Source organism: Macaca thibetana, chromosome 19 (assembly GCF_024542745.1).
Source record: "Macaca thibetana thibetana isolate TM-01 chromosome 19, ASM2454274v1, whole genome shotgun sequence".
NCBI lineage: Eukaryota > Metazoa > Chordata > Mammalia > Primates > Cercopithecidae > Macaca > Macaca thibetana.
The window spans coordinates 40,012,210-40,039,725 of NC_065596.1; the positions used below are offsets into that span (position 1 = coordinate 40,012,210).

The window sequence follows — 27,516 nt, forward strand, 5'->3', positions numbered from 1 at the left end:
AATGAATGGGAAAATGCATGCCAGGGAAATGTTAGGGTCATACTATCTGCCCCTACCCTCCACTCAGACATGGGACACCTGTTTCTGAAATCAAAGAGCAGTAAGTCCAGGATCTCATTCCCTGGTTCCAGTCCTCCTAGGCTGCAAGTCCCATTTTGTCAACAAAATAAAGGGGGCGGGCACGGTGGCCCACACCTGTAATCCCAACACTTTGGGAGGCTGAGGCGGGAGGATCGCTTTAGCCCAGGAGTTCAAGAGCCCAGAAGCTGAGACTAGCCTGGGCAACATAGTGAGATCCCATCTCTATTAAAATAAAAATGTTATTTTTTTGTTTTTTTGTTTTTGTTTTTTTTTTTTTGAGACAGAGTCTCGCTCTGCCGCCCAGGCTGGAGTGCAGTGGCCCGATCTCAGCTCACTGCAAGCTCCGCCTCCCGGGTTCACGCCATTCTCCTGCCTCAGCCTCCCGAGTAGCTGGGACTACAGGCGCCCGCCACCTCGCCCGGCTAGTTTTTTGTATTTTTTAGTAGAGACGGGGTTTCACCGGGTTAGCCAGGATGGTCTCGATCTCCTGACCTTGTGATCCGCCCGTCTCGGCCTCCCAAAGTGCTGGGATTACAGGCTTGAGCCACCGCGCCCGGCCTAAAATAAAAATGTTTAATTAAAAGAAGAAGAAGAAAATAAAGGGAAGCATCAAGGACTGTTTTGCCTCTTTCGGGTTAGCTGGTAGTGAGCGAGAGAACGAGGGAAGGCGGGCGGGGCCGCCGTCTCTCCACGCCCTTTTCATTTCCACTCAAGGAGACCCACCTGGGAAGAGTGAGCGCTGCAAGACCCAACCTTACCACGCTAAGGTTACTACGCAGCGCCGGAGCCCGCTGTCTGCCCGGCAACCGATGACGTCCTGTTGGCGCGTCCGTGACGTCAGAGGCGGGCGCCACACTTGAAGAGGCTGAGGGAGGCGGTGGCGCAGCTGTGGCGCTGTCATGGAGCTAGCGCGGGAAGCGCGGGAACTGAGTTGCTGGGCGGCCGAAGAGATGGGGGTGCCCGTGGCAGCCCGAGCCCGGGAATCGACGCTGCGCAGGTGAGGACCGCTCCTGGAGTGAGGACTCCCCACCCTGGAGATTGAGTCTCCGGGAGTGAGAGCTCCACCCCTCATTGAGGACTCGACCCCCCATTCCCCATCGAAAGTGACCCGAGTTACTGAGGGCTCCCTGCCCTGGGAGGCTTCCCAGAGTGAGGTCCCTAGCACTGGTGAGAATCCTCCACGAGTTAGTGAAGACCCCTCTCCGTATGGAAATAGGATCTCCAGGGTGAGGCTGTCCCCGCAGCACCTCCCCTTCCCACCCTTACGCCAACCAAAAAGGACACTCAGGAGTTAGCCGTGGCCACCCCATCGGGATTGAATCTGTAGGAGTGATGCCCCACATCTGGCCATGAGATGGCACTTCCTGGCAGTACATCCCCCACCTCCACCTCTGAATGTGACTGGATAACCCTCTCCCAGGAGAAAGGGAGCCCTCGCCACTCACCCCCACCCCCACCCCCCATCCCCCACCCCCGCCTTCCCGGGGAATGAGAATACCACCATACTTAGTGCAAAGATCCAGTCCCTACAAAAAAAATGTTTTACCAATTAGCTGGGTGTAGTGGTGCCTGCCTGTAGTCCTAGCTGTTCTGGAGGCTGAGGTGAGAGGATCGCATGAGCCCAGAAGGTTAAGGCTGCAGGGAGCTATGATCATACCACTGCACTCCAGCCTGGGCAACAGAGCGAGACTCTGTCCCTAAAAAAAAAAAAAAAAAAAAAAAGCAAAAAAAAGTTTGGGCCTTCCCTCCCCAAGAAGTGAGAACTCCCTAATAAAGACTCCCTACCACCATCACCTTGGGAATGAGGATCCCACACCCTGTGTGCTGCCCCAGGCATACGCTTACACACTGTCCCCACAGGCTGTGTCTGGGCCAGGGGGCTGACATCTGGGCCTACATCTTGCAGCATGTGCACAGTCAGAGGTAAGTTGGGCTAGAGTAGGGGAGGGGGCACAGGTGAGGTCCGTAGTAACTCCTCCTTTTGCCTCTGCACTGTAGGACTGTCAAGAAGATCCGAGGAAACCTACTCTGGTAACTGCTTCTTAAAGCTATCCCTTCCTATCCCCACTCCCATCTAGCCCTGTCCTCACCACAGCATCACACCTGTTACCCTCCCCACTGGAAGCCCCACTCATCCACTGACTCTGGTCTCATTTTCCTAGGTATGGCCACCAGGACAGTCCACAGGTAAGAAGCATATGCTGCAAGATTCTCTTTCATCCAAAAAATGATTTGTAGATCTCCTGCTCTAAGCTCAACCAGGTGCTGGGTGATGCTGGGGACAATGGGTCACAAGATAGCCCTGATCCCCATCCTCATAGGGCTTAAAGTCCAGTGGAGATAGCATTAGCTCAGCTGGGAGCAGTGGCTTACACCTGTTATCCCAGCACTTTGGGAGGCTGAAGCGGGCGGATCACCTGAGGTCAGGAGTTCGAGACCAGCCTGTCCAACATGGTAAAGCCCCATCTCTACTAAAAATAAAAAATTAGCCAGGTGTGGTGGTGCACACCTGTAATCCTGTCTACTTGGGAGGCTGAGGCAGGAGAATTGCTTGAACCTGGGAGGCAGAGGTTGCAGTGAGCCGAGATCGCTCCACTGCACTCCAGCCTGGGCAATGCAGTGAGACTCTGTCAAAAAAAAGAAAAAAATATAAAGAGATAGTATTAGCTGGGGGCAGAGAGGTGGGACATGGATATGTGGCATCAAAGCTGCTGAGAAGAGATGAAGGGACAGGTTTGGGAGAGATGCTGAGGCCAGTGTAGGACCTACTGGGTGTAAGAGGCTCATATGACACCTGAGGGGAGGCTTCCAGGAGTCCTTGGGACTTCTAGGTGCAGGGCTCCAGGAAGAGATCAATACTGGGACAAAGATGTGGTTGTCATCAGCACAGACAGGAAACAGGAAACAGGCTGGAAGTATGGGTAAGACAATCCTAAGAGGAAGGAGGGAGCCAGTACCCTAATGCTTCTGCGTCAGACACAGAAACTGCTGAGCAAAAACCCTTTGCCACCAGTTGAGGAGCCTGGTACCCCCAAAAGGCAGGCCAGGCTGAACCCCGATCAGACCGTGCATCTCACCCTGAATCTGATCCTCCCAGGTCCGTCGGAAGTTAGAGCTGGAAGCTACTGTGACCCGCCTGCGGGCAGAAATCCAGGAGCTCGACCAGAGCCTGGAGCTGATGGAGCGAGACACTGAGGCTCAGGGTGAGCCATGGGGCCAGAAAATGGGCAACAGAATGTGGGCCGGGAAAGGTGCTGATGGCCACCCTTGTTCCTCCTACAGACACAGCCATGGAGCAGGCACTTCAGCACACTCAAGACACCCAGCGTCGAGCTCTCCTCCTCCGGGCCCAAGCTGGGGCCATGCGAAGACAGCAGCATAGGCTCCGAGATCCCATGCAGCGGCTGCAGAATCAACTGAGGCGCCTGCAGGACATGGAGAGGTGGGCCTCAGGGACCCACCCTCACCAGGCTGGGCAGCCAGACATTCTCTTAGAGACCTCAGGGCTCTGCCCCAATCCCTTCTTGGGTTCCAGAATTCTCAACTCCCACCATTAGGATGGAAGGTCCATGAGGCCAGGAGGTTTTGTCATCTCAGTCACTTATATTTCCAGTGCCTAGAATAACAGCTGTATACCTAGAACACCAGCTCTGGGGAAACAGCCACAAACAGAGAACAAGTCCTTGCCCTCCTGGAGCTTACACTGTGACACGGAGAAGACAGATAGTAAACTAGGAACCAAACAGACCCTATCATTTCTGGTAGAGATGAGTGCTGTGAAGAAAAGCCTGTAATAGAAGGGAGAGGGAGATGCTGCCCTAGCGAGGGAAGGCCTCTGAGGAGGTAACATTGAACTGGGAGAGGAATTTCTGTGCAGAGGGAATAGCAAGAGCAGAGGCAGCGTGCTCAGCATGCAGGAAGAGCAGCCAGGGGCCAATGTCAGCTCGAGTTTCTCAGGCAAGACTGAGAACCTGAGGAGGTGAAGTTGGAGGAGTGGACAGAGAACTGTGGATGATGTGTTGCGATTTTGCCCTGAGACTGATTCGTGCCCTGGCTTGGCCACTTAAAATTGAGTGACCTTAGGCTGGGTGCGGTGCTCACACCTGTAATCCCAGAACTTTGGGAGGCCGAGGCAGGCGGATCACTTGAGGTCAGGAGTTTGAAACCAGCCGACAAAAATTAGTCGGGTGTGGTGGTGCATGCCTGTAGTCCCAGCTATTCGGGAGACTGAGGCAGGAGAATCACTTGAACCCGGGAAAAAGAGGTTGCAGTGAGCTGAGATCGTGCCACTGCACTCCAGCCTGGGCTACGAGAGCAAAACTCCATTTGAAAAAAAAAATTGGGTGACCTTGGGCAAGGTATTTAACTTCTGTGTGCCTCAGATTCTAAGATCTGTGGAATGGAGATAACATTAATACCAAGCTTATCGGGTAGGCATGATCGTTAGGTGGACTCAATCATATGAAGTGCTTAGAAAAGTGCCTGTTAACTGTTGTTATTGTTCTGGGGTTTTGTTGTTTTTTTTTTTTTTTTTTTTTTTTTTTGAGACAGAGTCTGGTTCTGTTGCCCAGGCTGGAGTGCAGTGGCAGCTCACTGCAACCTCTGCCTCCCGGGTTCACACCATTCTCCTGCCTCTGCCTCCCCAGTAGCTGGGATTATAGGCGCATGCCACTGTGCTCGACTAATTTTTGTATTTTTAGTAGAGACGGGGTTTCACCATGTTGCCCAGGCTGGTCTTGAACTCCTGACCTCAAGTGATCTGCCCACCTCGGCCTCCCAAAGCACTGGGGTACAGGCATGAGCCCCCACACTGCGCCCATTGTTATTCTGAATGTGCTGGGGAAACATCACATTATTTTGGAGGCATCTGAGCAGGGACATGATCTTCCTCGGGTTTTAACAGGATCATTGACTCCTGGGTGGAGAACAGTCTCATGGGGCAAGAGCAGTGGAGAGGCTAATGCGATATTCCAGCTGGGAGGTGACAGTGGCCTAATCTGGAGACGGCTTCCGGGATCTAGGCTTAGTGATTCCTCTGACTGGCCTTGCTGGCAGTGAGAAGAGATGGGGCACAGACATCTGTTTTCCCAGGGACCCCAGCCCCAACTGCACTTCTCCCTCCAGGAAAGCCAAAGTAGATGTGACCTTTGGATCCCTCACATCAGCAGCTCTGGGCCTGGAGCCTGTGGTCCTGGTAAGAGTCCCCGATCATGGGAGAAGGGGCAGGGAGCCTGGAGTCAGGCAGACGCCAGGGTCCCCCTCAGGTCCCTTCCTCTTCTCCCTAGCGTGATGTTCGAACAGCCTGCACCCTCCGGGCCCAGTTCCTGCAGAACCTCCTGCTTCCCCAGGCCAAGAGAGGCAGCCTCCTGTGAGTGTCCCTAGCCCCCAGAGACCCTGCAAAGAACCTGGGTTTTAAGAGGAGGGTGTCTCTTACTTACTAATTCCTCAGACACTGAGCTTCTGGGCTACGTTCTATAGAAGGGGACAGACTCATCACAGTGACAGTCAGGTGGTCAGGGCTGTTGGGGGAGTGAGGAGGCCTGAGAGGCTCTGGGCACCCAGAGGCAGTGCCTTTCCCAGCTAAGAAGGTAGGGAGGGGAGAGGTTCTTTGGTGAGGAGGCTCAGCTGGGGTGAAGGGTCCAGAGAGTGTCCAGATGAACAACCCATGTAAAGGCCCCAAGGCCAGCAGGTTGGTATAATTGGGGAACTCAAGTCTAACAGGCATAGGGACGATGACAGCCCCTACCTTATAGGGCGGTGGTGATAACTAGAGGATAATTGACATGTCTTGTAACATTTTCTGTCCCCTTACCCAACCCTACAGAACCCCTCATGAAGACCACTTTGGCACTTCCTACCAGCAGTGGCTGAGCTGTGCGGAGGTGAGAGGGCAGGGCTCTCAGGAAAGGCACACCCTCCCGCCCCATGATCAAAACTTAGGGTGCCAGGACCTAACTCTTGACGACAGCCCCATTCCCATGGGGTCTCAGCTCACAGCCCTGCCCCGATCCTGCCCTGACTTCACCCTCCCTCCCACTAGATGCTGCTGACAAACCACCCCCCGGGCCACATCCTGGCTGCCTTGGAGCACCTGGCTGCAGAGCGGGAGGCAGAGATTCGGTCCCTGTGCAGTGGGGATGGGCTTGGCGATATAGAGATATCCAGGTGTGGGGCAGGGTATCCCTACAGTTGGGGAAGGCCGCGTGAGTGGGTGAGCTGGGATAGCCTCAGGACCTGGCCCAGCCACCTGCTGACGGGGTGGAACTGAAACCCACTGCCCAGTGGGGTGGCAGGACTGACACTGGCCACCCTCGAGTACCAAGGCAAGGCCACTGCACGGCTCCCTCAGCAGCTCTTTCCCCACCCCAGACCCCAGGCCCCGGACCAGTCAGACTCCAGCCAGACCCTGCCGTCCATGGTTCATCTCATCCAGGTGACCCCAGGGCTCGCCTCCCCACCGCATTCCAAGACTTCCTCAATCCCCTCACCCATGGATCATGCCCTGGGTGTACCCTGACTCTGTACCCCCCTTGCAGGAGGGCTGGCGGACTGTGGGTGTGCTGGTCTCCCATCGGAGTGCCCTTCTGAAGGAGCGGCAAGTCCTGACCCAGCGCCTCCAGGGCCTGATGGAAGAGATGGAGAGACGCGTCCTGGGATCCAGTGAGAGGTGAAGGGCTCCCCAAGCAGGGGCCTCTAGGCTGTCTCGCTTCTGAGCGTCTCAGCCCATTGGACTTTTTCAGCCCCTGTGACTCCCATCCCTGTCTCCTCTCCCTGTGGTTTCTCTCCCTGGTTTATGGTCCCTTGTGTGGCTCAGTCGCCCTCCTGTCCTTTGCTCTCCTCCGCTTGCCCTGCAGGCAAGTGCTGATACTGGGGCTTCGGGGCTGTGGCCTGTGGGCGGAGCTCAAGGCCCTGCGCGCTCAGAGCCAGGAGCTGGAGGATGCAGCCGGGCATCGGCAGCTCCTGCTGAGGGAGCTACAGGCCAAACAGCAGCGGATCCTGCACTGGCGCCAGCTGGTGGTGAGAGGCTGGGCCTGGGAAGAGGTGGCGGGGCCTTGTGGAGGGCCAGAGGGGAGGCTTGAAAACTGGCTAAGAACTGGACCTAAGCCCAGTGTGGTAGCACATGCCTGTGGTTCCAGCACCTTGGGAGGCTGAGGTGGGAGGATCACCTGAGCCCAGGAGTTCAAGGCTGAAGTGAGGTATGATCACACCACTGCACTCCAGCCTGGGTGACAGAGCAAGATGCTGTCACTTAAAAAAAAAAAAAGAGGCCAGGCGCGGTGGCTCAAGCCTGTAATCCCAGCACTTTGGGAGGCCGAGACGGGCGGATCACGAGGTCAGGAGATCGAGACCATCCTGGGTAACACAGTGAAACCCCGTCTCTACTAAAAATACAAAAAAAAAAACAGCCGGGCGAGGTGGCAGGCGCCTGTAGTCCCAGCTACTCGGGAGGCTGAGGCAGGAGAATGGCGTGAACCCGGGAGGCGGAGCTTGCAGTGAGCTGAGATCCGGCCACTGCACTCCAGCCTGGGTGACAGAGCGAGACTCTGTCTCAAAAAAAAAAAAAAAAAAAAAGAATGCTGTCACTTAAAAATTAAGAACTGGGCGTCCTAGGCAAGAGCCCAGGTGAGACTCCCAGGCAGAAGCAGGACCTAAGTAGAGAGGCGCACTAAGGCTGGGAGCTTGGAGGAGTGAATCTCAGGGTATCCTGGTTCCTCAGGAGGAGACCCAGGAACAGATCCGCCTGCTCATCAAGGGAAACTCAGCCAGCAAGACCCGCCTGTGCCGGAGCCCAGGGGAGGTGAGATGGGCGTTGGGCTGAGGTCTGGGTAGGGCTGGATCTGCCAAGATGGGGCTGGGTGGACATGGGCTGCCCCACCCATCCCTCGCCTTCCCCGCAGGTGGTATCTCTGGTCCAGCGAAAGGTGGTCCCTACATCTGAGGCAGTGGCACCGCAGAGCCGGGAGCTGCTGCGCTGTCTGGAGGAGGAAGTCCGGCATTTGCCTCACATTCTGTTGGGCACCCTGCTGCGGCACAGCCCTGGAGAGTGAGACTGGGGCCGCCCCATCCCTGCCCTGCATCCCCTGCCATGGGTGACTGTCGCTCCCTGAACCTCCTCAAAAAAGATAACCCCAGACCCCCAGTGTTCCCAGGCTGCCAGACCTCACCCTTGGGTCGGCAGCCCTGGTCTTGGCATCCTAGGCCCCAGACCCACCTTGAAATTCCTGGGTCCCCAGAGCTCCAAAACCCAAGGCCTCTTCTCAGTACCCACCCAACCCAGACTTCTCCCCACCCCTAGGTTGAAGCCCCTGCCCACAGTCCTCCCATCCATCCACCAGCTGCACCCCGCATCCCCAAGGGGCTCCAGCTTCATAGCACTGAGCCACAAGCTGGGGCTGCCCCCAGGGAAGGTGAGTGCCTGTCTCCTGTGACCTGTCTCCCCAGCCCCGCCCCAGATGACTATCCTTCCCTCCCCTTCCAGGCCTCGGAGCTGCTCCTGCCGGCAGCTGCCTCTCTTCGCCAGGACCTTCTGTTCCTGCAGGACCAGCAGAGCCTCTGGTGCTGGGATCTGCTCCACATGAAGACCAGCCTGCCGCCGGGCCCTCCCACCCAGGGTAGGCCTGCCCTGCCGCCCCATCCAGCCTCCCCGCCCATTCCCACTACCAACAGCCTCCACGAGTCCTTACCAGCAACCCCGTTGCTTACACAGTGTCCACTGTGTGCTAAGGGCTTTAAACAGTCTCCCTTCTTTCATCTGCACAGCAGTCCCATGAGGTAAGTGCTGCTGTTCTCTCCATTCTACAGAGAAGGGAACTAAGACGCAGAGGTTAGTAGGTTGCCCAAATGGCAAAGCTGGAATTTGAATCCAGGTGGTGTGAAATGGGTCCGTGCTCCCAACCACTAAGCCACACTGCCCGTCGACTTTCCACGTGTTCATTCATCACCGTCACGTAGTATACCTCAGCAGTTCAAAGCCTGGGAATCCTCTCTGCCCTGTCTCTTCCTAACTGTGCGGCCTGCCCGTGCCTTAGCTTCCTCTTCAGTGGAGTAAGCATAAAGCAATGTCTTACCGAGGTGCTGGGCAGATTCAGGCAGGGGACCCACACAGGGCACTGAACACTGCCTGCTATGCAGTAAGCACCCTGTGTCTCCAGTGTGATTAGCATCATTGTCTGTGTACACACACAGTCTCTTGGAGTCATGACCATGAGGAAAGGGACTTTAAGACCCCCAGTTTACAGATGAGGATACTGAAGGTGAGAGAAGTTCGTTAATTCCTGGATTCACTCACCAGATACTCACTGGGTGTCTGCCAGGTGCCGGCCCAGATGGCTTGATGGGGAGTGAGGAGAAAGGTCCCCATCCCAGGGGTTTCCCCAGGATGGAAGTAAAGAGTAAAGAATGAAAGGATAAATACATGGAAGAGGAGAATTGATGAGAAATGAACTGGCAGTGCCAGCAGCACTGGAGGAAGAGACTGTGTTCAAGCTTCTGAGTTTGGGGCCCCCTGCCCTCCACTTCTCCACGAGGGGAGGGAGCAGTGTGCAGGAGCAATGAGAGCAGCCTCAGACCCTGCACGGCCTCTGCCCACCATGGCCTCTGCCCACCTCAGCCTCTGCCTACCATGCCTTTGGCCCACCGTGCCCTCTGCCCACCTCATGCGTTTTTTGGTTTTGCTTTTGTTTTTTTGAGACAAGGTCTCATTCTGTCACCCAGGCTGGAGTGCAGTGGTGCCATCCCGGCTTACTGCAGCCTCAACCTCCTGGGCTGAAGCCATCCTCCTACCTCAGCCTCCCGAGTAGCTGGGACCACAGGCATGCACCACCATGCTTGGCTAATTATATATTTCTTGTAATCATGGGCATCTTGAACGCTACACATCTATCATGGAACTCCTGGTTCTCTCTACTCCAAAGAACAATTTTGTTCCTCCTCTTCTTGTTTCCTCCCTTGTTAAATTATCTCACCCTCCTCATCCAAGTGCTGCACCCAGAAACCCAGGAGTCATCCTGAATTTCCCCATCTCCCTAATCCCCCCACCCCCACCAGCTTCAACCTCTTAGCAAGCCCTAAGGGTCCCATCCCCAGAGTTCTCCCGGCCCTCTGCCCCACTAGCCTACAGCTCCAGTAATTCCACCTGACAGCAGACGGAGCTGAAGAAAGAGCCAGTGTCGTGAGCAAGGTCACAGGGCAGGGATGGGATGGGGTCAGGATTCAGGCCCAGCTTGTCTGATCACGCTGCTCGTCGACACTTGCTGAGCTGGGCCTGTTCTGCACACATGGAGAGGGAGTAGGCCCAGTCCCAGTCCCAGAGGAAAGCACCACTATCGTGAAGCTAGAGCAGGTGGAGGAGGAAGCCTTGGGGCGAGGAGTGTTGGAAGGGCCTCCAGGAGGAAAGATGCTCTCTACTGTGGGCCCTGGGGATCGGCCAGGTTTTGCCACATCATGAAACTCAAATACCTACTGAAGAGCTTGGACTCTGCCTTGGGGGTACTGGAGAACCTTGGAGGGTTCCAGACAGGAGGGAGAGCATCAGATTTAGGCTTCAGGAAGATCCCTGTGTATAGTGCAGAGGGTAAGCCAGAGCAGGAGACCGAGGCCTGGAGCAGAGGAGAGGAAGAAACGCTCAGAAGACTGAGCGGACAGGCCATGGAGATTGATGGACTCTCAGGGGTAGGGAGGAAAGCATCCAGAAGGAGGCCTGGGTGGGGCCGGGGGGATGGTGTGGACTGCCCTTAAGATGAGAACCTGGGAGGAGGGACAGGTCCTCATCTCAAGGGCAGTCCCTCAGAAGGGGACTTCCAGGCTGGAAAGAGGAGACAGACTCATCATTAGTTTGTGGGAAATGCTGAGGTCAAGACTAGGGGACTGGAGACTTGGGGACTCATTGCTGTAAGGTACCAGCGAGCCAGAGGACTCAAAGCTGCCTCCCGGCTTTCTCACCCTCAGAGCTGCTGCAGATCCGGGCATCCCAGGAAAAACAGCAGAAAGAGAACCTGGGGCAGGCTCTGAAGAGGCTGGAGAAGCTGCTGAAACAGGCGCTGGAGCGAATCCCTGAGCTGCAGGGGATCGTGGGGGACTGGTGAGAGGGGAACGTGCTGTGGGTGGGAAACAGAAAAGTCAGGACTCAAGCCGGGGGGCTGGTGAAAAGGAGCAGGCCATGGTTTTGCGGGGAGGCCAGCGAGGGTCTGGAGGGCCAAGCCTTCTCTTTGATGCCATGCCCTTCCCCAGGTGGGAGCAGCCAGGCCAGGCCGCCCTCTCTGAGGAGCTCTGCCAGGGCCTGTCCCTGCCCCAGTGGCGGCTGCGCTGGGTTCAGGCCCAGGGGGCCCTGCAGAAGCTGTGCAGCTGAAGAGAGTGTTCAAACAGAAGCCGAGAACTTGACACTGTTCACCCCAACACCTCACCTCCCCCAGGACATTTGGAAGAAAGCGGCGCCAGGATTCCTCGGCCGTCATCCCCACCCGCACCTGCAGTCCCCTCACGTGCTGTTCTGTTGCCCCGCTCAGCTCCCTGGCCCCTGTCCTTTCATCACTTTTATTCTCAGCAAAAAGTAATTGAGCACCTCCTCTAGGCGCTGGGGAGTCCACACTGAACAAAAGAGCCAGAAGACCCTGTCTTCCAGCAGTTGAGTTCTAGGGCAGGGAGACGGAGTTTACAAGATAAGGAAAGTATACATGTAGGCCGGGCGCGGTGGCTCAAGCCTGTAATCCCAGCACTTGGGAGGCCGAGACGGGTGGATCACGAGGTCAGGAGATCGAGACCATCCTGGCTAACATGGTGAAACCCCGTCTCTACTAAAAAAAAAAAATACAAAAAACTAGCCGGGCGATGTGGCGGACGCCTGTAGTCCCAGCTACTCAGGAGGCTGAGGCAGGAGAATGGCATGAACCCGGGAGGCGGAGCTTACAGTGAGCTGAGATCCGGCCACTGCACTCCAGCCTGGGCGACAGAGCGAGACTCCGTCTCAAAAAAAAAAAAAAAAAAAAAAGGAAAATATACATGTAGTATGCTGCAGGTTAACTGCTGGGTGGGAAATCCAGCAGGGGGTGGGAGGTGTGATTTGAATTGAGTGCCACACTGCCCAGATCACACTCCATCAAGGGGTGAGCAGGAGCAACGGGGTGGCTGAGGAAGAGCTTGCAGCTCAAGGCAACAGCACATGCAAAGACCCTGAGCCAGGATGTGCTGGAATAAGGGCCATAGAGGTGGACAGTATAGGTTGGGGATAAGGAATGTATTAAAAGATGAGAATGCCTTCTAGTTTGTATAGTTTCTTTTTTTACATGTAAAACAGCCATTTGGAATTTATCCTAGCACATGGATCCAATTTTGTCTTATTTTACATATATCCTAGTAGCACTTACTGAAATTCCTAGTCAGAGTGGCAGTTGCCTCTGAGGGAAGGTGGGCGGCTGGGATCAACTGAGGAGGAGACACAGAAATGTCCTAGCTGATGGGAATGTGCTGTGTTGAGAGCAGCGGAGGTGATGCAGGTATAGAGATTTGTCAGAGCTCATCTAGCTGTAGTCTTAAGGCCTGTGCATTTCACTGCATGGGTTACTCCATTTATAAAGCAAAGCCGTATGCTTTTGATATGCCACCTTTTTATGCGCTAAATGTCCATGTTTAATTGGATTATATCTGGCTTCTTTCCAGAACTGCTTTGTATTTAACCCTCCATGTGCCATTCCCACAGTAGCTTAATAGAAAGGCTTGTGATACATTGTCATATCTGTTTTTGTTTTCTTTTGTTTTTGTTTTGTTTTTGTTTTTTGTTTTTGTTTTGGAGTCTCACTCTCTTGCCCAAGTTGGAGTGCAGTGGTGTCATCTCAGCTCACTGCAACCTCCGCCTCCCAGGTTCAAGCCATTCTCATGCCTCGGCCTCCCCAGTAGCTAGAATTACAGGCACACACCACCATGCCCAGCTCACTTTCGTACTTTTAGTACGGACGGGGTTTCATCATGTTGGCCAGACTGGTCTTGAACTCCTGACCTCTAGTGATCCGCCAGCCTCAGCCTCCCAAAGTGCTAGGATTACAGGCGTGAGTCACCACACCCAACCACATGGTCATATCTGAAACGGCTGGATGCTGTTAGGTGCTCTTTTTCTTTCTCTTTCTTTTTTTTTTTTTGAGACAGAATCTGGCTCTGTTGCCCAGGCTGAAGTGCAGTGGCACGAACTCAGCTCACTGCACCCTCTGCCTCCTGGATTCAAGCAATTCTCATGTCTCAGCCTCCTGAATAGCTGGAATTACAGGCACCTGCCACCATGTCTGGCTAATATTTGTATTTTTTGTAGAGTCGGACCTTTACCATGTTGGCCAGGCTGCTCTCCAACTCCTGGCCTCAAGTGATTCTGCCGCCTCTGCCTCCCAAATCTTTGCCTACTGGGATTACGGTTTCCCCTATCTCGGTAATTTTTTTGCCCCAAATTAAGTGAACATTAGATTTAATTTGCCTGACCCCAGAAGAAAAACAGGTGGTAGTTTTACTGGTGTTGCAGTAAGTTTTCAAATTTGGAAGTTTGGCAGCTTTATGATCTTAAACCTTGCTGTCCATCTCTCACACAACTCCTCTGTTGGCCTCCAGAGCCCCTTCACTCTCCCAGCTTTCCTCCTGCCCCTGGTTGCTATTTCCCAGCCTTTCCATGTTGGCTTTCCCATGCACAGTCCTTAGTGTTCCTGCTCCTCCTCTCTCTCCTCATCACAGTTCCCAGCCCCCACCTTCAACTGAACTCAACAAAATCTTCAACTTCATACGGTAGTCACATTGTTAGTAATAACACTGGCATTTTTATTTTGATAAAATAGACCGTTTAAATTTTGAGATTCTACCTTATATTTTTTGAAATTACATACTAAAGCAAATAAGTAGTGATATAATGTCATTGGGGACCGAGATTTTTAGTGTGAATGAAAAAAGATAACAAATATAAACTCAAAGAAGTAAACACCTGTAGTCTTTCATATGAACTGGAAATATCAGAATAAAGTCATGATTTTTCTCTTTCTAAAAAATATGTATTTCCCTGGTTAAGTCCCCTGAAAAGGTCTAAATATAATGACACCCCAGTAACTGAGCAGCACTAGTGTACAGACTGTGGTCTCTTTTTTTTTTTTTTTTGAGACGGAGTCTCGCTCTGCTGCCCAGGTTGGAGTGCAGTGGCCGGATCTCAGCTCACTGCAGGCTCCGCCTTCCGGGTTCACGCAATTCTCCTGCCTCAGCCTCCCCAGTAGCTGGGACTACAGGCGCCCGCCACCTCGCCCGGCTAGTTTTTTGTATTTTTTAGTAGAGATGGGGTTTCACCGTGTCAGCCAGGATGGTCTCGATCTCCTGACCTTGTGATCTGCCCGCCTCGGCCTCCCAAAGTGCTGGGATTACAGGCTTGAGCCACCGCGCCCGGCCGACTGTGGTCTCTTAAGTGCCATTTCTGACTAAGAACTAGGGACTCTTGTGAAAACAGCTGATTCTAGGTCTGGGGCAAGAAATGTGCAAAATGTGTACAGGATATTTTGTGCCAGGAAGCAAAGAAGTCCTCCAAGACTACTGTGGCCAAGTCAAAGGAACTCAGGAGCCAGTCTGAAGGGCTCTCACTGGCCAAAGGTGGGGCATGTTGAGCAGTAAAAAGAACCACAGTGGTTTGAAGCACATCAAATATGCCTGAATCTGTAAGTTCATGTTGATACTCATATAACTCATTGAAATCACCTTTGAAGAATACTAGGCACCCATTCATTATTTTGAAAAATTTTATATATAAAATAAAAGAAGCATGTTCTCTATTTTTCTTATACGTACAAGTAACCAATTTTTTTGTTTGTTTGTTTGTTTGTTTGAGACAGGATCTCGTGCTGTCGCCCAGGCTGGAGGGCAGTGGTGAGATTTTGGCTCACTGCAACCTGTGCCTCCTGGGTTCAAGTGATTCCCCTGCTTCAGCCTCCCAAGTAGCTGGGATTACAGGAGCGTGCCACCATGCCCAGCTAATTTTTGTATTTTTACTAGAGACCGGGTTTCGCCATGTTGGCCAATCTGGTCTCGAACTCCTGACCTCAGATAATCTGCCCGCCTCAGCCTCCCAGAGTGCTGGGATTATAGGTGTGAGCCACTGTGCCCGGCCTAAGTAACCAAATTTCTGATGAAGAGGTTATTTATGGAAGAATCACAACTAATAACTTCAGAGAAAATACTAGAATTCAAAAACCACTATTTGCCATGAATTAATTAAGTGATGGATACAAGTAATGATGATGAAGGGCTACTAAAACTATTAGGGGAAAGGTTGATTGGGCTGTCTCAAAAAATAACAACAAAAATAAAAGGCCAGGCATGGTGGCTCACGCCTGTAATCCCAGCACTTTGGGAAGCTGAGGTGGACAGATCACTTGAGGTCAGGAATTCGAGACCACCCTGGTCAACATGGTGAAACCCCATCTCCTCTAAAAATACAAAAATGAGCCAGGCATGGAGGCACAAGCCTGTAATCCCAGCTACTCCAGAAGCCGGGGCAGGAGAATAGACTGAACCCGGGAGGTGGAGGTTGCAGTGAGCTGAGATGGCACCTGCACTGCAGCCTGGGTGACAGCGAGACTGTCTCAAAACAAATACATAAATTAAAATTAAAATACAAAATAAGAGTGTCAGACCTCTGAGCCCAAGCTAAGCCATCATATCCCCTGTGACCTGCAGGTATACATCCAGATGGCTTGAAGCAACTGAAGATCCACAAAAGTGAAAATAGCCTTAACTGATGACATTCCACCATTGTGATTTGTTCCTACCCCACCCTAACTGAAACGATATATTCTCCGCCCACCTTTAAGAAGGTACTTTGTAATATTCTCCCCTGCCCTTAAAAAGGTACTTTGTAACATTCTCCCCTGCCCTTAAGGTACTTTGTAACATTCTCCCCGCCCTTGAGAATGTACTTTGTACGCCTATCCCAAACCTGTAAGAACTAATGATAATCCCACCAATCTTTGCTGACTCCTTTTTCGGACTCAGTCCGCCTGCACCCAGGTGAAATAAACAGCCTTGTTGCCCACACAAAGTCTGCCCAATTGGTGCTCTCTTCACACGGACGCGCGTGACAAAGAGAAGAATAGATCAAGTGAAATCCAGACGTGTTGAATATTGGTAGCGTTTGAGAGGTACTTAAGAGTTCGTTATACTATTCCCCCTAATGTGCATGTTTGAAAATACTCAGAATAAAACACTTGTGAGGGCTACGGGGATAAAAAGAAAAAAAAAAGGGTCAGCTGTGGCCCAAGAAAGGACAGGGACCAAGCCCACGGACGTGCTCCTCTGAGTTGCACTAGTCTCTGGGCCTTGACTCCCACACTGAACAGCCTCCTCAAAAGTCTTCAGCTGTCGTCCAGGAAGCCCGGGTCAGGCGCTTCCTCCTGGGCGTCTCTGGTCTTCGTAGGAACCACAGGTCGGGTGTCAACCTACTCCAGGATAGGGGACCCCAGGCCTCCCAGCCTTGCCCAATCCTGGGGTTGACGCAGACTTTAGCGTCTTTTTAAACTTCCGGCGCAGGCTCCGCGGTGGCACAGGACGGTCCTCCGAAGTTTCCTGCGTTCTCAAAGGTCCAGATTCCACATTGGGGATGGGCCCAACTGACTTTGCTTCGCTCTCATTAGCCCGTGGTCCCCCAGGAAGGCGGGGCCGCCTCTCTTCGCTGTGCTCTCATAGGCCCAGGTTCTTGCGTTCTTGTGTCCTTCTCTCACTCTGATTGGCCTGTAGTCCCCTGAGGGTGTGGAAAAATCTCATTGGCTCTCGCGCCCGAACGTATGACGTCATGCGCCACCGCCCGTCGCTTTCGCTGGACGTCATCGTCGGGAGCCCACCCAGACGAAGACTGAGAGTAGACAGCAGAACCAGCGGCGGCAGCTAAGCTGAGACAGTAGTAGCGGCGACAACGACGGCGGCAGCGATGGCTGGGGCGGGGCCAGCCCCGGGACTCCCGGGTGCAGGAGGACCCGTGGTCCCGGGTCCTGGCGCTGGCATCCCGGGCAAGAGCGGCGAGGAACGCTTGAAGGAAATGGAGGCGGAGATGGCCCTGTAAGGCCCGCGACAGGGAGTAATAAAAGTCGTCCCAGAGCCAGAGCCACCGAATCCCGGAGCCTCCAGGCCTCGATAGGCCAGAGATACGGCTCTAACATGGGGAAGTGGGACCTTCGGGATTGTGGGGGCGGGGATAGGGGAGAGGTTGGCAGGGGTGAGGGTCCCCTCGCGATATACCCAGAGTTACAAAATTGATACGAGGTCCTGAGCGCTGGTGTCTGTTCTTCTCCTCCAGGTTTGAGCAGGAAGTTCTGGGGGCTCCAGTACCCGGAATCCCAACTGCTGTGCCTGCGGTGCCCACGGTCCCCACGGTCCCCACGGTAGAAGCGATGCAGGTCCCAGCGGCTCCTGTGATCCGTCCAATTATCGCGACCAACACATACCAGCAGGTACGGCTGAGCTAAGGCATATAAGTTAGGGAACACAATGCCTCGAACACGGTAGGTGTTTGTGTACAGAGAGCTGTTGACGTTTTAGCTTGTTGACTAATTAGCATGACAAATATTTTATGTGCCAGGCACTGAGAACACAGTAATGACTGAGGGAGACATTTCTGCCCTTTGGGCGCTTATATTCTAGAGCATGTTGTCCAGTAGAGCTTTCTGCAATGATGAGAATGTTCTGATATATTTTAAATTCATATTTAATAGTTCGTTATTTTCAGTCACTTTTCAAGTGCTCAGTAGCCAGCTATATATGACTAGTAGAGAAAGAGAGAAATTATTGAGAATAGGCTGGGCGCTGGGTGCGGTGGCTCACACCTGTAATCCCAGCACTTTGGGAGGATGAGACAGGCAGATCACAAGGTCAGGAGATCGAGTCCATCTTGGCCAACATGGTGAAACCCCGTCTCTACTAAAAATACAAAAATTAGCTGGGTGTGGTGGCACGCGCCTATAGTCCCAGCTACTTGGGAGGCTGAGGCAGGAGAATCACTTGAACCTGGGAAGCGGAGGTTGCAGTGAGCCAAGATTGCACCACTGCACTTGAGACTGGTGACAGAGCGAGGAGACCAGTGACAGTGGAGTAAGCAAAGAGGAAAGTAGGAGGAAATAAGGACAGAGAGGTGAGGCCAAATCTTGGAGAGCCTTACAGCCATTTTAAGAACCCTGGCAGCCAGGCACAGTTGCTCTTGCCTGTAATCCCAGCACTGTGGGAGGCCAAGGCAGGTGGATCACGAGGTCAGGAGTTCAAGACCAGCCTGGCCAACATGGTGAAACCCCATCTCTACTAAAAATACAAAAATTAGCCGGGCGTGTTGGTGGACTCCTGTAGTCCCAGCTACTCAGGAGGCTGAGGCAGGAAAATCACTTGAACCCAGGAGGCGGAGGTTGCAGTGAGCCAAGCTTGTACCACTGCACTCCAGCCTGGGCGACAGAGCGAGACTCCATCTCAAAAAAAAGGAATAGACTGTAAAGGACAAGGGCAGAAGCCAGGAGATGGAGGAAGGGGCTAGTACGGTAATCTAGACAGGAGCTAATGGTGGCTTGGATGGAGGTTGTGCATGTTAGATGGGAAGGAGGTTGGACACAGTTGCAGTCGGTGCTAAGTGCTGTGGGGAAGACGAAATAAGGTGGTGAGAGAAGCTGCTGCTCAGAGAGCCCTAGTGTGATCCCAAAAGCCTCCCCGAGAAGTGGCATTGTAGCTGAGACCTGAGATAGCCAGTCACATACAGAACATAAAGCATGAAGCTCTTGGTCTCTTGGGGTGAGCTAGCCTCAGCAGATGGGGAAGGCTGAGTCAGGCCCCTCACCCTGACCTCTTCCCCGACAGGTCCAGCAGACTCTGGAGGCCCGGGCAGCTGCTGCAGCCACAGTAGTTCCTCCCATGGTGGGTGGCCCTCCTTTTGTAGGCCCCGGTAAGTAAAGAGTGGCAAGGTGAGGGGGTTGGGCAATCAGGCAGGGTGGTAAAAAGGTGTGCCCAGGACTCTCCTCCCACCATCCTTGCCTCTTCCCTCCCAACAGTTGGCTTTGGCCCTGGTGATCGGAGTCACCTGGACAGTCCAGAGGCTCGAGAAGCCATGTTCCTGCGGCGGGCAGGTGAGTCTGGGGCCAGGGACCCCCACATTTAATCAGGCACTCTTGTTTACATGACTTCAGCCTCTTGCCTGAATCCTTGGTCTAAATCACCCTTTGCATTTCATCCCAACTTGATGTTGTCATCCTAAAGCACAAACCTGATCATGTCCTTCCTGATGATGTCAAGTCAATTTTGTTTTAACCTGATCACTGCAAACCAACCCTCCTGCTGTCAGTCCTAATTCCAAATTGCCACAGCACTTAACACCTCATAATAAGCTGTATCATTTCTTATTGACTATGGCTATCATCTTTTGCATCCTCTGAAATACAAGCTCCATGAGGGGCAGAAGTCTCAGTACCTGCCACATAGGAAGCATTATGTTCTGTCTGTTGATGGGATGAACAGACTGTTGAGACAAGCACCAGGCTCTTCCCCTGGCAGTCAAAACCCTACATGACCTTGCTTCTTGCAGGGAGAGATCCCCAGCAGCCCGAACATTTCTGGGATGTGCTAGCAGTGCTTTTGTTAAGGTCCCTTCTCTCCCTGCTCACTGTCACCCAGCTGTAATCTTCCAGCCATCCTCCCCCGCAGGCCATTTTCCACATTCCACCTTTTGTTCTTCAAATAACCTTTACTCACGCTGTCAACTTGTAGGACATTACTTCCTTATATGTATGAAAAGGATGCGTGTTCTTATTTGGATGTAAAATTCTGGTATAATCTTTGTTAAACCAAACATGCTACTTATGTTACCTAAACCCTGTTAAACTTTTTAATCTGATGATCTCTGAGAAGTTGTAATGTCTCTTAGTTTTTAGTATGGTTTTGATCAAAATGCAAATCTGACCTACTCCCCCTGCCCAGCTTCCAACCCGCTGTGGCTCCCCAGTGCCCTCAGGAGGACACCCATGGTTCAGCCAAGAATGCTGTGCTTTCAAAACAAAACAGCTCTACTTGGGTGTCTGCTGGCCGCTTAGCCCTTCTCATGACACTCTCTAAGCCCCGCTTCTTCTATTACAGTTACACTAAACTGAAAAGGGAAAGGTTTTGCTTATAAGTGTTCTCCCTGCCAATAATATTCGCAGTCACCCTTTGCCTAACACTTCATTGTCCCTCGGGTCTCAGCTCACAGGTCCCTTTCTCCAGGAAGCCTTCCCTAGGCCTGGCTGGGTCAGAGGGCTCCCCTCTCTTAGCACTGATCCCGCTGCCTGAGCTTCCCCACTTCCAGCCCTGGTCCCCATTGTCTCTCGTTCTCTAGTGATGTCTCCATTCGCTCCTCTGGACCAGGAGCTCCCTGAGAACCCTGGGTCTGTGGGTGTGTCCCCAGCATTGCCTGCCACAGGGCTGAGCCGGAGGAGCTCCTCAGTGGTAAATTTTCATGCAGTGAACCAGGGGAGAGGCCCCCAGGACTCCCCAGGAGGGCTCCCCAGACTCTTCTCCAGGATTTCTTGTATGCTGAGAGTGCACACACATACACGCACACATGCACACACACTTTGCCCCAAGTGCCCCTGTCCCCCATGACACACACCCCCATCTCTCTCTCCCACAGCTGTGGCCCCCCAGAGGGCCCCTATCCTGCGTCCAGCCTTCGTCCCCCACGTGCTACAGAGAGCAGGTGAGGGGCCAGGGTCATCATCCCTGCCACATAACTCCCCCCAGGCCCTGGAACTCCCCACTAACACCCTGACAGATTCCGCTCTCTCCTCTGCAGCAGCCGGCCCCCGCCCTATGGCCCTACGGCCCCCTCACCAGGCCCTTGTGGGCCCCCCTCTGCCTGGGCCCCCTGGACCACCCATGATGCTGCCACCAATGGCTCGGGCTCCAGGTCCCCCGCTGGGCTCCATGGCTGCGCTGAGGCCCCCTCTGGTGAGTGGACAGGGAACTAATGGTCAGACGTGCGGTGGACGGGGAGACCATCCATCCTGGCCCAATGGGCTATGTCTGAGTTGGCCTCTCCCGTGACTTTCTGTTTCTCTACCTTCTCACTCTGCCTTTATCTCTGTCTCTTTCTGCATCTGTCTTTCTGTGGCAAAATCCGTTCTCTGCTTTTGTGAAGCAAGTACAGAGAGAAACATGCTATTGGAATATTTCTCTTTTGATTGTTCCTGATGTTCTTGTCTGTGGCTGTCTCTCTCTGCCTACGTTTCTCCTTCTCTGTGTTTGTCTGGCTGGAGACTCTGCCTGGGTGTCTCTTGGCTGCTCTCTGGCCTCCAGGCCCTTGCTTTGTTGGATGGAATGAGGATGAGAGTAAGGTCTGAGCCTGTGAGCCAGCCCCCCTCATGCTCTCCTCTTACCCACAGGAAGAACCAGCAGCACCCCGAGAGCTGGGCCTAGGCCTGGGGTTGGGCCTGAAAGAGAAAGAAGAGGCAGTGGTGGCGGCAGCGGCTGGGCTGGAGGAGGCTAGTGCGGCTGTGGCCGTGGGGGCAGGAGCTGCCCCAGCTGGCCCTGCAGTCATCGGGCCCAGCCTGCCTCTGGCCCTGGCCATGCCCTTGCCCGAGCCTGAGCCCCTGCCCCTCCCGCTGGAGGTCGTCCGCGGCCTTCTGCCCCCACTGCGCATTCCTGAACTCCTGTCCCTGCGTCCTCGGCCCCGGCCCCCTCGGCCAGAGCCACCCCCTGGCCTCATGGCTCTTGAGGTAAGCAGGGAGCCTAGTGGTGAGGGGACAGAGGGGACAAGGGGCAGACAGGGGCCCAGGAACTTCCACACAGACGGACCGGGCAGCAGGAGGACCTGGGGGAGGGAGGCGGACACGTGTGCCCCACATCCAGAAGCACATCCAGCCCTTACTGTGGTGGCAAGAGGGCCAGGGACCAGCGGACAGTGGGAGACCCCAATACCAAGCCCTTTGCACCCCTCCCCTTTCCTCTGCAGGTCCCAGAGCCCCTGGGTGAAGACAAGAAGAAGGGGAAGCCAGAGAAATTGAAACGCTGCATTCGCACAGCAGCAGGGAGCAGCTGGGAGGACCCCAGCCTGCTGGAGTGGGATGCAGGTAAGCTGCTGAAGCTCGAGGTCAGGCATGGCTCGGCCAAGGTCAGACCAGGCTGCTGTCCTTGGGATGCAGACTGGGAGGGTGAACCTGGTAACTCCACCTCTCTCAGTAGGGTGGGCGCTGTTGTTAGCCCACCTTGGGGAGGGGAGGCTGTGGCTCAGGGGCTGGTTCCTCACCCAGCTATGGGCCAGAGCTCAGTGGAGGTGACAGGGACATGGGGCTTTGCAGCCCGTTTTACTCATGAGGTGCCTGGCTTCAGAGAGCATTTTTTTTTTTCCCAACTCTTAGAAAAAAAAATGTATTTTTTTTCTTTTTTATGAGATGGAGTCTCACTCAGTTGCCCAGACTGGAGTACAGTAGCGCAATCTCGGCTCACTGCAGCCTCCGCCCCCCAGGTTCAAGTGATTGTCCTGCCTCAGGCTCCCAAAGTGCTGGGATTACAGGCGTGAGCTGCTGCGCCTGGCTGGGAAAAATTTTAAACGAAGAATGGCACAGTAAACAGCCGTCTACCCACCACCTAGATTCTGCAATTAACATATTGCTGTGTTCACTTTTTTCCTCTTTGTGTACGTATATGGTTTCTTTGTTTTTAGCTCAGTCATTTGAAGCAAGTTATAAGTGAAATAATCACTTCTAAATATCTCAGTATTTATCTCCTAAGAAAAGAGAGATTTTGGCCAGGCACGGTGGCTCACACCTGTAATCCCAGCACTTTGGGAGGCGGAGGCAGGCGGCTCACTTGAGGTCAGGAGTTCAAGACCAGCCTGGCCAACTTGGTGGAACCCCGTCTCTACTGAAAATACAAAAAAATTAGCCAGGCATGGTGGGAGGCACCTATAATCCCAGCTACTTGGTTGGCTGAGACAGGAATATCGCCTGAACCCGGGAGGCGGAGGTTGCAGTGAGCCGAGATCAGGCCACTGCACTCCAGCCTTGGCACTAGAACGAGACTCCATCTCAAAACAAAAAAAAAAAAGAAAAGAAATGAGATGCTTTTTGCATATCATAAGACCATTATCAACTCTAAGAAAATTAATTCTTCAGTATCTTATTTTTAGTTTATATTCATATTTCCCTAGGTGTCCCAAAACTCTGTTAGAACTGTTAATATTTTTGCCCTGAATCAACATGCATGCAGTTTTATGTCCCTCAATTATATCTTTTTGGGTTTTTTTTTTTTTTTTTTTTTTTTCCTGAGACGGAGTCTCACTCCATCACCCAGGCTGGAGTGCAGTGGCTCTATCTCGGCTCACTGCAGCCTCCACCTGCCAGGTTGAAATAATCGTCCTGCCCCAGCCTCCCAAGTAGCTGGGACTACGGGCGCGCGCCACCATGCTTGGCTAAGTTTTTATATTTTTAGTAGAGACGGGGTTTCACCATGCTGGCCAGGCTGGTCTCGAACTCCTGACCTCGTGATCCGCCTGCCTCTGCCTCCCAAAATGCTGGGATTACAGGCATGAGCAACCGTGCCTGGCCAAAATATCTCTTTTCTTAGGAGATAAATATTGAGAGATTTAGAAGTGATCACTTAAAACTTGCTTCAAATGACTGAGCTAAAAACAAAGAAACCATATACACACCCGGCCCTGATTATATTTTAATAAGAACAGTCTCTTTCCTATTTCGTTGTTTTGTATATATTTTTTGAAGTGTCTAGGGCAGTTGTCATGTACAAGGTCCCACCTTCTGAGTTTGGCCAGTTGTTTGCTTCTGGCATCGCTTAATTTCTGCTTAGAGTGTCCCAAATCACAGACACCATGGGGCAGCCGCAGCAATGGCCGAGGAAGGAGATAGACCCCTCCTGCCTCAGTGTTTGACTTCTGTCCCCTCTCCTGGGACCGTCCACCTGGCCCAGAGAAGACCCTACCTCTGTGACCTTGGGCAAGTCACTTAGCCTGTTTTTTTTGTTTGTTTTTCTTCTTTTTTTTTTTTTCTTTTTTTTGAGACAGAGTCTCGCACTGTCACCCAGGTTAGAGTGCAGTGGTGTAATCTTGGTTCACTGCAACCTCCACCTCCTGGGTTCAAGCAGTTCTCCCACCTCAGCCTTCCGAGTAGTCGGAATCACAGGCACCCATCACCACACCCAGCTAATTTTTGTATTTTTTGGTAGAGATGGGGTTTTACCATGTTGGTCAGGCTGGTCTTGAACTCTTGAGCTCAGGTGGTCCACCTCCCTCGGCCTCCCAAAGTGCTGGGATTACAGGTGTGAGCCACTGCATTTGGCTCACTTAGCCTTTTAAGCCTCGTCTGCCTCCTCCCCTCCCTTGTGGAGACAGGGATTCTTTGGGACAGAGCATGTTCAGTGGAAGCACAGGCCCCACTCAGAGGCAGCGTGAGAATGTCAGCTGGGTGCAGCCGTGGCAGAGCAGCAGGCAGCATGTCCAGGTCTCAAGGGGGAGTTAGGGCAGGCTTTGCAGGGGAAGCAGGGCTGAGGAAAGATGAAGCCCATGTTCCTGAGGTGCCATGACGGGCAGCCAGTGGGTGACGGGCCCAGGGGACCAAGGGATGCCGAGGCTCAGAGGAAAGGCCAGGGCTGGGGCAGAGTTAGGGGTGTTACTACGGGAATGAGTGAGGTGGCCCTGGGGTGGGGAGGGCAGTGCAGTTCAAGGTTAAAAGTAAGAACTCAAGCCAGATGCCTGAGCTCTTGTCCCAACTCCACCACTTCCTGCTTGTGTCACTTAGAGCAGTGACTTGACCTCTCTGTGCCTCAGTGTAAAAGCATGGTTGGGAGTGCCAGAAATGGAAAACACCCCTCCAGGTGCCCGGCCGAGCTCCTGGCGCAGGGTCAGTAGGTGTTGACCATTATTACTAAGAGGTCCCTAGGCAGAGACGGGATACCTCCGAAAAGGTGGGGTCATTCAGACAAGGTAGACACCGGGCAAGGCCTCTGCATCCTCTGACGTCATCTCTCCCCCATCCCCAGATGACTTCCGGATCTTCTGTGGGGATCTGGGCAATGAGGTGAACGATGACATCTTGGCACGCGCCTTCAGCCGCTTCCCATCCTTCCTTAAGGCCAAGGTGATCCGTGACAAGCGCACAGGCAAGACCAAGGGCTACGGCTTCGTCAGCTTCAAGGACCCCAGCGACTACGTGCGCGCCATGCGTGAGATGAATGGTGGGTGTGGCCTCCCCTGGGGACTGCGGGCACGGCATGCGCTGACCTAAGCCTGACCAAGCCTGCCTTGAACCCTCTGTCTCCACAGGGAAGTATGTGGGCTCGCGCCCCATCAAGCTTCGCAAGAGTATGTGGAAGGACCGGAATCTGGACGTGGTCCGCAAGAAGCAGAAGGAAAAGAAGAAGCTGGGTCTGAGATAGGGTCTGTGGCCAGGCACCCGCTCCCACCTGGCCGGGCGCTGGCTCCTCCCTCAGTTCTCTTTGGAAAACCCCCAGCTGTCCACGCATCCCCTGCCCCAAAACCAGTTTCAATAAATTTATGTTCATTTCCACCCCTGGCTGGGCATGGAAGCACGCTGTGGGGAGCAGGGCTTGGCTTCCCCACACGTGGAAATGGCGGGGAGCCTTGAGAGTTTACCCAGACAAACACCCAGGCAGGGGCTTCTGAGCCCTTCCTGTGCACCCATTCCCTCTTCAAACCTCTTCCACACATGCCGAGTGCCGCCTACTCCAGAGGAGAAAGGGGGCGCCAGTGGCAAGGGTTGAGCCAAGCTGAGGCCCACACCTGTGTCCTGGCTACCTCCTGTGTTCTCAGCACTAAGGTAGGAGATCTTCTAGGCCCTTCCCTTCTGGAGCTCACAGCCTTCTAGGCCCTCCATCCAGCAGACTCACCAAGGGTCTGAACAGTGCTTGGGGACACAATGGTGACTAAAAGTCCTGGGCCTTGCACCCTTAGAGCTCAAGGTCCAGTGGCAGAAAATAGGCTCAATGCCCTGACAGAGCCCAGAGTGGTAAGGGCAGGATGGGGGCACCCAGGGCACTGACCTGTGGGTGAGGGGGCCCTTCCTGAAGGAACTGTCCACCCCCAAGTCTCTTCGGGCTTTCCAGCTTCTCCAGTCCGCCACGCCCAGCCAGCTCGCCGTGCTCTAAGTCTCGGTGGGCACCTCTGCATCTCTGTCTCTGTGGGTACCCCTCCATTTCTTGTCTCTAAGCCTCTATATCCCTTTTGGTCTCTGTTCTTTCCTTTGAAGCTGGGAAATGAAAAAGGAGGAGAGACCCACAGATGGAGAGAGAGAACAGAGACTCGGGGTCTGTCCCCCTCTTTTCCCAGCTCCAAGCTGGCCTCTGCCTGTCTGAAGAGGTGTCTGTGCACGGACTTGAATGCCAGGCTGAGAGCTTAAGCTTTATGTAGAAGGCAGCAGCAAACCCCAAAAAGCTGAGAAAATTCAAGCAGCAGCAAGGTCCTAGGCAGCACAGATGTGTACTGGGCGCGGTGGCGCAGGCCTGTAATCCCAGCACTTTGGGAGGCCAAGGCACACAGATCACTTGAGGTCACGAGTTCAAGACCAGCCTGGCCAACATAGTGAAACCCCGTCCCTACTGAAAAATACAAAAATTAGTTGGGTATGGTGGTGGGCACATGTAGTCCCAGCTACTTGGGAGGGCTGAAGCAGGAGAATCGCTTGAACCCCGTAAAAGGTTGCAGTGAGCCCAGATCGCACCACTGCACTCCAGCCTTGGTGACAGAGTGAGACTGTCTCAAAAAAAAAAAAAAAAAAAAAAAAGCCCTGAGACCACCACTGTGGCTGGAAGTCTGGAAGGAGGCTGGGGCAGGGACCAAGCCAGAGGAGGGAGATGGCAGGGTCTGAGTATGGGGAGGAGAGGGGGGTCTCCCAGGGACACAGCCATCAGAACTCTCCATTAGGAGGGAGCAGGTTGGGCAGGACTTTGTGGGGCATAAGTCGGGGGATGGACAATACCAAGGCCTCTCAGGGATGGAGGTCCCCCAGGAGAGGTGTCGAATTTCTCCTGTTCCTGTCTTCCCTGCCTTACTGCCCCCTCTCTGACGTCACATTTTCCAGTCCGGTCAGAGGCTGAGAGCCTCCCTCCCTGGCAGGAAGTGCCCTTTAGCCCCCTGCCACCTGGGCCAGACCACCCAGCCCCAGGATCCTCAAAGCCCCTTCCCCCCATCACTAGTCTTTCCTACCCCGACCCCCCTTGTGATCACTGCAAGTATAGGGGCATGGGAGGAGATGGGAGGAGAGGATGGCTCCAGAAAGGACGCTTCCAAATGCATGTGATTCTCACTTCCGAGTGGGAGCAGAACAGTGGGTACAGGTGGACATGCAGAGTGGGGCAACAGGCACTGCAGACTCCAAAAGGCGGGAGCGTGGGGGAAACTGAACGGTTACCAGTTGGGTATGTTGTTCACTATTTGGGTGCACTAAAGGCCCAGGCCTTACC

At 53.6% G+C, this 27,516-nt stretch overlaps 4 protein-coding genes across 8 annotated transcripts in view; 3 read left to right on the forward strand and 1 right to left on the reverse strand.

The window, feature by feature from the left end:
- Window positions 1-27,516, reverse strand: part of ATP4A (ATPase H+/K+ transporting subunit alpha) — a 186,682-nt gene that overhangs the window by 61,515 nt on the left and 97,651 nt on the right. The gene's annotated exons all lie outside the window — the stretch shown is intronic.
- The window catches only part of LOC126941943 (cytochrome c oxidase subunit 6B1), a 60,823-nt gene that overhangs the window by 10,537 nt on the left and 22,770 nt on the right, over window positions 1-27,516 (forward strand). The window contains exon 1 of one of the 3 annotated variants that reach the window (XM_050768855.1): window positions 10,793-10,796. The exons of 1 other annotated variant lie outside the window; for it this stretch is intronic. The gene's annotated coding sequence lies outside the window, so the exon portion shown is untranslated. Of the gene's footprint in view, window positions 1-10,792; window positions 10,797-11,214; window positions 11,219-27,516 lie in introns of those variants that run through there. One more of the 3 variants, XM_050768851.1, reaches the window with a different exon arrangement.
- On the forward strand, window positions 918-12,808 carry HAUS5 (HAUS augmin like complex subunit 5). The gene is made up of 19 exons (XM_050768744.1): window positions 918-1,078; window positions 1,942-2,004; window positions 2,080-2,112; window positions 2,244-2,268; window positions 3,179-3,284; window positions 3,364-3,523; window positions 5,206-5,275; window positions 5,367-5,449; window positions 5,906-5,963; window positions 6,122-6,246; window positions 6,451-6,514; window positions 6,618-6,748; window positions 6,936-7,098; window positions 7,799-7,879; window positions 7,980-8,125; window positions 8,378-8,489; window positions 8,561-8,693; window positions 11,029-11,161; window positions 11,311-12,808. Exons 1-19 carry the CDS (start codon window positions 981-983, stop codon window positions 11,426-11,428), a joined length of 1,902 nt encoding a protein of 633 aa, XP_050624701.1. The 5' UTR covers window positions 918-980; the 3' UTR covers window positions 11,429-12,808.
- Window positions 16,879-25,604, forward strand: RBM42 (RNA binding motif protein 42). Of its 3 annotated transcripts, none has more exons than XM_050768773.1 (10): window positions 16,879-17,139; window positions 17,378-17,531; window positions 18,916-19,000; window positions 19,107-19,181; window positions 20,717-20,782; window positions 20,858-21,033; window positions 21,468-21,800; window positions 22,037-22,154; window positions 25,078-25,272; window positions 25,361-25,604. In XM_050768773.1, exons 1-10 carry the CDS (start codon window positions 17,012-17,014, stop codon window positions 25,471-25,473), a joined length of 1,443 nt encoding a protein of 480 aa, XP_050624730.1. In that variant the 5' UTR covers window positions 16,879-17,011; the 3' UTR covers window positions 25,474-25,604. The 3 variants fall into 3 exon arrangements, with proteins under 3 accessions (XP_050624730.1, XP_050624731.1, XP_050624732.1); XM_050768774.1 differs by having other exon boundaries at window positions 20,879-21,033; XM_050768775.1 differs by lacking the exon at window positions 20,717-20,782 and having other exon boundaries at window positions 20,879-21,033.